At 52.7% G+C, this 10,110-nt stretch overlaps 1 protein-coding gene across 1 annotated transcript; it reads right to left on the bottom strand.

Annotated features, from left to right (window-relative positions):
• Positions 1-211: 211 nt before the first annotated feature.
• On the bottom strand, positions 212-9,547 carry DHX38 (DEAH (Asp-Glu-Ala-His) box polypeptide 38). Its single transcript, XM_010294182.1, has 25 exons — positions 9,419-9,547; positions 9,157-9,261; positions 8,432-8,597; positions 8,207-8,325; positions 8,002-8,078; positions 7,681-7,836; positions 6,836-6,997; positions 6,643-6,750; positions 5,640-5,752; positions 5,399-5,536; positions 4,960-5,146; positions 4,685-4,876; positions 4,109-4,249; positions 3,817-3,927; positions 3,625-3,741; positions 3,267-3,374; positions 3,036-3,148; positions 2,296-2,504; positions 2,063-2,217; positions 1,830-1,985; positions 1,620-1,754; positions 1,415-1,540; positions 922-1,017; positions 637-758; positions 212-491 (listed from the first exon to the last, which is right to left on the bottom strand). The coding sequence occupies exons 3-25, from the start codon at positions 8,506-8,508 to the stop codon at positions 407-409; spliced, it is 3,003 nt and encodes a 1,000-aa protein (XP_010292484.1). The 5' UTR covers positions 8,509-8,597; positions 9,157-9,261; positions 9,419-9,547; the 3' UTR covers positions 212-406.
• Positions 9,548-10,110: the final 563 nt, after the last annotated feature.

The raw sequence follows: 10,110 nt of genomic DNA, 5'->3' as shown, positions 1-10,110 counted from the left end.
CCGGCTGCCTGCCCAGGGCAGGGGTTGTGGGAGAACTGCCTTTGCAGTAGTATGGGCCAGGCTGTCATTACCCTCTAGGTCAGTGTAATTCTGTGCCTTGTCCCAGGCTCTACAGAGCAACAACTTGACAGTACCAGCCCTGCACAATACCTGCAGGGCTGCCTCCACCCAACACTCACTCCAGGACAAGAAGCAGTGCAACACAAATCAAGGATTAGTCTGACAACCTTTAAACAAATAAAATTCTTTCTGTTCTGTAGCAAAATTAGTGCCAAGCACCAAAGCCTTCCCGGGCCACAAGCTGTAGAGCACCTCACAGAAGATAGTCATCGGGGAGCTGGACACTCTCCTAAGATTCAGCTGCTCCTGGAAACCTTTAAGCCTCGAAGCAACAGGCACTGCCTTCTTAGAGGCCAAAGCGGGCTGGGGTGCGTCGAGGCGTCAAGGGCTCACCCTGCTCCTTCCGCCCAGGGGTGTAGATTTTAGTAGATCTGCCAGGAGAGGACAAGGGCAATTAGTGGAATATGCAACCTTTGCCCGCACCAGAACACCCATGGAGAAGCTGGGTTCCTCCACGCAGCTCACTACTCCTGCTCTTAAGCAGGCAACCTATGGCCAGGCAGGGCCAGCACCTGCCTTGCGCTGCCCAGTGGGTTACGGCGCTCCTGCTCCTCCCTGCGGGCACGCAGCTGCTCCTCAGCCAAAGCCATCTCTTCCTCCATGGCAGACACTTCCTCCTTCGCACGGCGGCGGTTCTCCTAGCATAAGGCAGTAGGTCAGGGACAGGCAAAGGGCTGGTCAGCAGAAAACTCTCTGCAGGCATGTTCCCTCCACATCAAAGCACACATATACACTCTCTGCACTAGAAACAGCATGCAGTGGGCCTGCTGTCTGCCAGCTCGTCCTAGACCAGAGACTCACCTGGCGTGACTTGCCAGCATGTTTGATACTGTAGAACATGGGACCCAGCTCTGCCAGCCACTCTCCATCCACCGCAGTAACACACTGCATGTATTCCTGCAGAGACAGATGGAAAGACCAGGTTAGCAGGATGGCACTCTCAGGGCCTGGGCACCATTTCCAAAGCCAGGGCAGCTCCCTCCCTCCCTCACTTGCTGATGGCACTTCTTAGGCTGGAACTATACCCCTTCCAGACAATGCCTCCTGGCATTAGAAGCTGCTATAGGCTGGACTTGATGAGACTGCAAAGAGGTTCAAACATGTCCTGCATAGGCCAGGAAAAAAATATCGGGAAAGGGACAAACAGGACTCCACAGATGACACAGACATCTGTTGGTATGGATAAGAAAGGCTGAGAACTGCCCTTGTGATAGATCCTGGTATCACAGCAAAGCCCTCCCATCTCCCTCAGAGCATTCCTCACCCTTCTTGCTAGCCCTCAGCACAAGCTCACCTTGGTGGTCATGACCAACTCATGATACACAATGTAGTCTGGTGTGTAGCCCATGCCAAACAGAGAGCTTGTGGGGTGCAGGTGGCAGGGCATGCCTGTGCGGATGTTCACATACTCCCCAATGCCCTGCAAAGAGAAGCGTGGTTAGCCCACCTGTTCCCAGAGAGGGCCTCTCAGCCCCGAGACTAGCAGAGACACCTCTCACCTTCAGCTTTGCAGCTTGATGGAAATACGCAGCACAGATGCACTTCCTGACAACATCCCAGTCAGTACCACAGGATGCTAGGCTCATCCGCTGCTGCACCATAATGTCCTTGAGCTGGGCACGCACCTCCCGCACCTGCAAAGGGGTATGGTGGTTGGACCCCTCTCCTGCATAAGGCTCCCTCCCCCAACCTTGTTGACACAGCCTCACCTTCCGCATGGCCTTGGCATGGATGAAGTGCTGGTTGCACCACAGCGTAGAATAGCTGTTGTTCTTCCACTGCAGGTAAACATTTAGATAAGTCAAGTGATCACTCTCTGGAACAGCAAATTTCTCCCGCACTTGGTCACTCTCCTCCTCTCGGCCCTGAAGGGTGAACAAAGAGCACAGGTTAGTCAAAGGGCAAGGGAAGGCCCCAAACTGCTGAAAGAGCAAACAGGTACCTTAGGCCGATAAAAGATAGCAGGTACAGACAACATGGAGACAATGAGCAAGATCTCAGAGCTGCAACCCATGTCGCAGGAGACAATGAGCATTTTGGAGAGTGCAGGATCCAGTGGGAACTCCACCATGAGACGTCCTGTTGAGGTCAGACCACCTGTAGGAACAGCACAGGAATCAGCAGCTAGGCAGGTCCCAGTCCCATGGGCTCACAGCTTGCCCCAACAGCCAATACCTGTGTTATCCAGAGCCCCCAGGATCCACAGCTGGTACATGGAGTTCAGCATGTTGTCCTCAGGGGGTGGATCCATGAAGTGGAACTGCAGCAGGTCCTGCACACCCAGGGACTTGAGCAAAAGCACCACATTGGCAAGGTTGGTGCGCTGGATCTCGGGCACCGTGGTTGTCAGCAGCTCGTTCTTGTAGGCACTCTGGGTGTAGAGCCTGGGGAACAGACGCCAAGAGCATGCTCCTCCCATTCCGGCCACTGTGCTCCTTACTGACTCACCAGCCATTGCCCAATCCAGGCAGGCACGGCACAGAGCAGCAGTTCTGCACTCAGACAGGCCAGCCAGCAGGACCCCAGGGAGGAACCTCTACCCTGGCCAAAGTGTGGCCTCCCCAGCACAAAAGGGTGCCTGGGCTGCACTACAGTGTACACCCCTCTCAAGCATAGTTCTTCCCTGGGCACACAGCAGCTTCAAAGCAAAGCCTTGAGAAAGCTGCCTTTGCTTGGCTGTTATCCTGACAGCATCAAGGGTGGAACAGCCACAAGTGAAGATGAGCAAGGGAAGAAGCTGGAGCATATCCTTTCCTCTGCAGAGGCACTGGGTCCAAAAGGGAAGGCCTCAAGGCCTGCCCACTGCCCTCATCCCCCCCAGGAAGTTCAAGATAATGAGCTCCAGTGAGGAAAAAAAATATATATAATCTGATGCCAAGCTGCAGATGGGACAGGAACACCAGTGGCGTGCCTACCTGAAGCAGTGGCCTGGACCTGTTCGGCCAGCTCGACCTGCCCTCTGATTGGCATTGGCTTGACTGATGGGGTAGATCTGCAGTGCATCCATGCCTATACGGGGGTTGAAAACCTGCAGGGCACAAGAAGAACAAACTGAGGTAAGACGAAAGCTGGGTCGCTACCACAGAACTCTCTCAATACAACCCCAGAAATCAGAGACATAAACCGTACAGGAAATCTGTGCTTACCTTCAACTTGCAGTAGCCAGAGTCAATCACAAACATGATGCCGTCCACTGTCAGTGAGGTCTCTGCAATGTTAGTGGCAACAATGCACTTCCTGACCCCATCCGGAGCCTGCAAGCATACTGCACATCAGTCAAATGCTTGGGCCAAGGGCCTCTGCACCACTGAGGAGGAGTGCAGAGCAGCAATACAGAACCCAGAAGGACGGGGTGACGCTTAAGAAGTTGAGGTGGGCACGTGCTTTCTCTCGCTTTCCACATGCAATACAAAAGGCATGTCTGCGCCTCTTACCCATGCTCAATAATCTTCCCTGCGCTATTTTCCCCTGTGCCCACTCCTACCACAAAGCATGCATCAGCACCTTCTGGAAGATCTTGGCCTGCAAGTCCGACGGTAGCTGAGAATAGATAGGGAGCACAGCAAGAGCAGGCGCCTTCTCCAGCTCCTCAAGGTGCTCCACAATTTGCTCTGAGGTCACCTAGATACAAAGAAGGGTGTAAACGTAAGATTAAAACAACAAGGGGGTAGGACAGTGCCTGCCCTTCCAGCTCACCTCTATGTCCTCCTGGCCAGGCATGAAGATGAGGATGTCTCCAGGAGCACCAGACAAATGGACCTGCAAGGCTTGTTTCACTGCAGCCTCCACATAATCCTCTTGTGGGGTCTGAAAGGTACAGCCCAGGTTACAGACACCAATAATCTCACCTGCCCTGTCCTGCACGCAAGACTGCATCATAGCATGGCTACTCCTCCTCTATCCTTTCCGTCCACCACAGAGCACAGTATACCCAAGTCACAACACCCTCCTGTCACAACAGAACTTCCCTCTGCAACATTGACCATACCTTGCTGAAAAGAATATCAACAGGGAAAGTGCGTCCAGGAATGTGGAAAATAGGAACGTTTCCAAAAAAGGAGGCAAACTTATCTGCATCCATGGTGGCCGAGGTGACAACAAGCTTCAGATCCGAGCGTCGGGCCACCACCTAGAAAGCAGATGAGAGGAACAATAAGGAAGGGGCATTTGTCCATGGCTGCAGGCTGCTTCCATTATTACTGAGACAACAGCATAGGACAGAGCTTCTCCTGTACTCTAGAGGCACTGGCCACTAATGCCGGGGAACACAGATGCTATATGATCTGTGCAGTTAAAAAGACCCACCAACCTCAGGAAGCCTTAAGTCAGCAAAGATCCTAGAGTTTCTGATAATTACCCAGCAAAGCCTCTGACGGCACTTAGGCACTATGGGAGATTTAACCCCCCAGAACCAGGGACCAGCATACTGCAGCAGCAAGTGCAGACAGAGATGTGGCAGCTCTGCTTCCCTATCCCAGACGCTGCAGAGAATGCTGTCACGCCAATACTCTGCTTTAAGACCAGCTCATATGCCCTATGCTGCTGTCCTCTAGTCCAGGCTCACACATACCTCCCGAAGCAGGCCAAAGAGCACATCAGTATTGAGTGAGCGCTCATGGGCCTCATCCATGATGATAGCACTGTAGTTGTCCAGGTCAGCCTCTCGCAGTGACTCACGAAGAAGGATCCCATCTGTCATGTATTTGATCACTGTGTTCTCGGACGTGCAGTCCTCAAAGCGGATGGCATAGCCCACCTGGGATGGCAGAGATACCAGCAAGTCTTCCAACAGCACTCACTGTCATCAGGCTGCACTCCTGCACCCACTGCCAAACTCACCTCCTCTCCCAGACGCACCCCCATCTCTTCACTGACCCGCTTGGCAACGGACATGGCTGCCACTCTGCGGGGCTGGGTGCAGCCAATCATGCCATAGTCCGTGTAGCCATCCTCATGGAGGTACTGTGTCAGCTGAGTCGTCTTCCCACTCCCTGTCTCCCCCACCACAATCACAATGCTGTTGTCTCTGAAGAAAGGGAAAAAGTATTTCTTCATATACCACAAAGAAGGGCTTTTGCATTCACATCCCTGGCTGGCCACTCAAGTGTCATCCTACTTGGGCAGAAGAGATGCTACCAGCAACACAAAGCAATGGGCTTTGTTTCATGAGGGTACAGCTTCCAAACAGGCAATCTATTTAGAATTTCTCACTTGGGTTCCTGAGACATAGATCATCCTCAGGGCACTGGCTTCTGACCAGCTTCCTTAGCAGCCATACCTGAGGATGGAGAGCAGCTCCTGCTGCACAGCGAAGATGGGCAGATATTGTCTCTGCTCCAGGATTGATTTTTTCTTGGCAAACTCACTGCTGGCTTCACTTTTCTCTTTCATGTGTTCAGCAAACTTCTGCTCAGTCCTAAGGAAACACCAGAAGTTCTGAACCTGCCTCTCCACACACTTTGCTATGCCTACAGCCCCCATGGCTGGCTCAGCAGGAGTAATTCAAAGCAAGCTCCTACCTGTAATCCACTTTACCATCTTCTGTCACCATCTCATCCTTCTCCTCCTCTTTCTTGATCCCCATAATGTCTCCCAGTTTTGTGCCTGCCAGCTCCCAGTGCTTATGCTGAGCCTGGAAGGACAAAGAGCAGCATAACTTTGACTTGTCTGTGCTTGCTGTGGCATTCTTTTCCAATCCTACTCATAAAACTAGGAAAGCATATTAGCCCCACAATTCACCAATGCTACACATCCCATTCCTACATCAAGTACCCCTCTTCCAGATGAGCTGGAGCAGAGCTTTTAGACACTGGTCTGGATACAGAGACTTCAAGCACAGGATGACCAACTGTCTCCTAAGAAAACGGTTACAGCTGCTGACCCTTCCACTAAATTTGAACTTAAAAGTACACACATCTGAACCACAGATAATCTTCCTGCTCTTGACAGGTGCTCATAGGTCTCTCTCCCACCTTCCTGTTTGCTTTCATCTCTGATATCAGTTTAATTTCCAGCTCCATTCCACTCGTAGTATACGTAGCTCAAATACAGCTGTTTCAATTTAAAAGGAACACTTGTGCTTTCCCCACAGCTATCACATAATCTTTAGAGAAAATACCCCCAAAAGCTAATATACTACCTTACTACATACTCCTCCTCACAACTCTTCTGCTGAGACATAAGATGTATCCTGCCGCCATACTGACTACTGACTGTTCCTAAGCTACCTTGCATTCTTCCACCTGCTCTCTTATCCCATGATCCAAATGTCCTTTGGGCCAGACTCCTCTGCACAAGTGCACAGTGACTCATGTCCCAGGCAGTGCCTGAGAAAATCATATCACAGCAGCTGCTTATGAGACAATGCAATAAGCTGGGCTGCCAGGATATCCCAGGTCATAAAAATATGAACTCCTTGTCATCATTGCCACAAAAGCCTGTATTCTGCAAAGTCCAGACAAAGGCTGTGAGGCACTACCTAACATGTACAGCGGGGTAGTAAGCCAAAAGGTTACAGCATACCCTCTTACGCTCCTTTTGCTCCCTGTGCTTGCGCACCAGCTGGCTGCCTTTCCGGGCTATGATGGCCAAATCTGAGGTGGCATCCTTGACAGGGATGACTGGCTCCGGCTAGAGGAAAGAGGTATTGCTTCAGCATAGAGGGCTTACACTTGTGGGGCTCCCTGTCAGCAGTGCCTTCAGCCACAATCTCTACCTGCTTGGTGAAGACAATCCTTCCATCTAGGAAAGGGGGCACCAGATTGTGCACCAACAGATGCACTTTGGCTGAATTATCTTCCTCAAAATCTTCATCCACTTCAATCCGATGAACCACACCACTGGTCAGCATGCGATTTGTCTCCCAGCGCTCGTTATCCTGCGGGGAACAACATATCAGAAAAGACACAGAAGCCCCACAGAAAGCCCGAAAGATCACACCAGAACAGTGAGCTCAGGACTAGGCCCCCATACTGACAATAGGATGAAACAGATCGTTCCAGCCTAGGGAGCCTGAAAGTAAGTCCTAGGGAAGCAACTGTAACTGGAAGCTCCAGGGTATGGGAAACACAGACTGGCTGTATGAAGCACACGGTCAACAGGACTGTCTCCAAGGAAATGCAGGACAGACAGTCCACAAGGCCCCTGCTACACTCAGTATATGCCAGGAAGCCTGGACATCATCCTGTTCCTGTGCTGAGGGCAGCAGCCCCCAGCGTCCACCAGGTCAGCAGTAGACAACCCCAGTAATGTATCTCACACCCCAGAATAGCAGGAGCATAGCCCTCAGCATTACTGCTGCCCTGGACATTGCGCTCTACTGCACTCACCCTGATTACAAATTCTGCCCCGTGCAGGAGATGCAGGGCTGCATGTGCCAGGGGAACTGGACAGTAGTTTCCCCTGTGAGCCCTTGTTCAGTCTGGGCCAGGACACAGCCTGTCCTTCTTCACCCAAGAGCAAGGGCTCAGCCTTTGCTGCCAGCAAGCAAATCTCTCACAGGGCTGCAAAACAAGTGGTGCCCACATGTTCAGAGCAGCTGACCCCGCATTTTGCCCCTACCTCATTGATCTGCCGCCGCTGTGCCGAGATGCGCTTCTGCCGCTGCTTGTGCAAGTGCTGCTCACGCTTCTTCACATACTCCTCGGAGGAGTAGGCTAAGGGGTTGTGAAACTCGTCGTAGCCCTCATCCATCATGTACCAGTCCCGGTCAGCTTGCTAGCGGGGAGATGCAGCCCTGAGCTCTGCTGGCCCCACAGGCCAGACCGGACCCTCCCACCGCTTCCTGTCCAGCCACCCAGAGGAGCCCACCAGACGCCCCCCCAGCCCTGCTGCTCCCACTGCCCCAGCAGCCTGAGCCCTCGCCTGCCTTTGGGCTCTCACCCGCTGGTCATCCTCCCACTGCTGCCGCTCCTCCTCCGTCTCAAAGGCAATGCCCTCCTCCCCGTCTGCACGCCGCCCTGGAGGGTGTGAGCTGGTCAGTCCGGGCACTGTCCTGGCCACACCAGAGGAAACCCCAGAGCCCGACCTTGTGCTGCTCAGGGGAAGGGGATTCTGCTGTTGCTCAGCCCAGGTCCAGGCTCCTCACCTCTCCCTCTGGACAGCCGTGGCGTGGCCCCCAGGTGTCTCCGGTCATCAGCCCACTCATTGTATTTGTATGATGGGGTGGGCAATGGCGTCTTATCCGAGTACCTGCTTCTCACAGACCTGAAAAAACAGCATGAGGGAGAAAGTGAGGCCCACAGCCAGGCGCTACTCTTACACACACACTCACCTTTCTGCAGCTCATAGCCGCAGCCCCAGGCACTGATACCTGTCCCGGTCTCTCCGGTCCGTGTCGCGCAGTGATGATGCCCGATGGCTGCGCTCTGAGTCTCGACAGGAAGGCATGGGTGAGGGAGACTCCCACTGTGAGCGGCGGGCACTGCTGTAGCCACTATCATCTTCCTCCCAGCTGGAGCGAGATGGCGTGGCTGCATCTAGCAGATGAGATGGGGTTTGACACCTGATGTTCAAACAGTGACCCCAAGCACCTAGAGCCAGCTTACAAGGAGCACGGGGAGAGGGTACCCATTTGCTCGCTCTCTAAGAGAAGAGGCTGACCCAGTGATTCCAAGCAAAAATGCAAAAGGATCACATCTCTATCACATAAACCCAGAATAGATCCCACTGCACAGAGATGAGCCAGGTTTTCACACATACAGCTGGCAGATTGCTCCCAGACCCAAGGTGAGCTAGTTTTATGCTTGCCCTAACTACAAATGTTAGAAGGTATAGGCTTTTCTACCCACACTCGTCCTGACAAAACCAGCAAGTAACAAAACCAGCAAGTAACAAAACCAGCAAGTAACAAAACCAGCAAGTAACAAAACCAGCAAGTAACAAAACCAGCAAGTAACAAAACCAGCAAGTAACAAAACCAGCAAGTAACAAAACCAGCAAGTAACAAAACCAGCACAAACACAAACAAAAAAAAAGAAGAGAAAAGCCCCTTCCTGTTAGGTCTCACATGAGAACTCTACTGGGTCCTACTCCTACCTTTGGGCCGGTGTCTAGGACTCTCTGGTTCACTCTTCCTGCTGCTTCGCTCTGATGAGCCATCTCTCTCTGATCTGCTGCTGTGACGACCTCTATCCCGCTCCTCTGCAAAGAGAAAGTAAGATCAGATGCCCAGTGCACAAACGGGCTTCCCAGCTCTGCTGCAGAAAACACCAAACACGTTAGCCAAGGACTACGAACAGGCTGAGTGACAAGCCCAAACCCTAAGCAGGAAGAGTCACAAAGGTCTCTGAGCAGTTACCACGGTCCCGTTTACGATCGTGGTCCCGATCCCTACTGCGTTCCTTCTTTCGTTCCTTCTCCTCCTTGGAGGAGGCAAAGACACCATGTTCCCGACGCTCCCTTTCCCGCTGACGGCTGCGTTCCCAAAACTCCTCGCTGACACCCCCTGTGTAGGAAGGTGTTTCCACATGGACAGAACGGTAATGCCTGAAAAGGCAGAGCAGAGAGAAGGAAAGCTCAACAGTGCTGAGAAATAGCTGGCTTTTGACTTGTCTCATACAATTCTAGTTCTAACCTCCGCTATAGCAGAAGCTTATAGTTAAAAGTGCTCTCTCCATCCTTTGCTAACAGCCCACCAAGTCTGATGATGCTCTCAGACATGTGCACTTCTGAGCAGGCCACTGCCTCCAGGCATCAGGAAGCAGGGAGTCTCACAACTTGGACAGCTGATGTTTGCAGGTGTCCAATGGCATCTAAAAGCACTCCTGCCCATAGTGCCTCAGGGAGGGCACTAGTAAAACAGCTTTTCCCAGGCCTTCTCAGATCTACAGGGGTGCCCCCCACAGTCCTCCCCCAAAGAGATCTCCAGGCCTTCTCGCCACACAGGAGGGCATGGCCCCACCTGTTAGAGCGCGCAGCACTGAGCTCTGCAGACAGGCACAGTCAGTGCTCACGCTTCTTCCCCCCAGCAGGGATCCAACACGGCTGTAA

The sequence above is a fragment of the Phaethon lepturus genome, unplaced genomic scaffold (genome assembly GCF_000687285.1).
Source record: "Phaethon lepturus isolate BGI_N335 unplaced genomic scaffold, ASM68728v1 scaffold45419, whole genome shotgun sequence".
NCBI classification, from domain to species: Eukaryota; Metazoa; Chordata; class Aves; order Phaethontiformes; family Phaethontidae; genus Phaethon; species Phaethon lepturus.
This window is presented reverse-complemented; position numbering and strand designations above follow the sequence as displayed.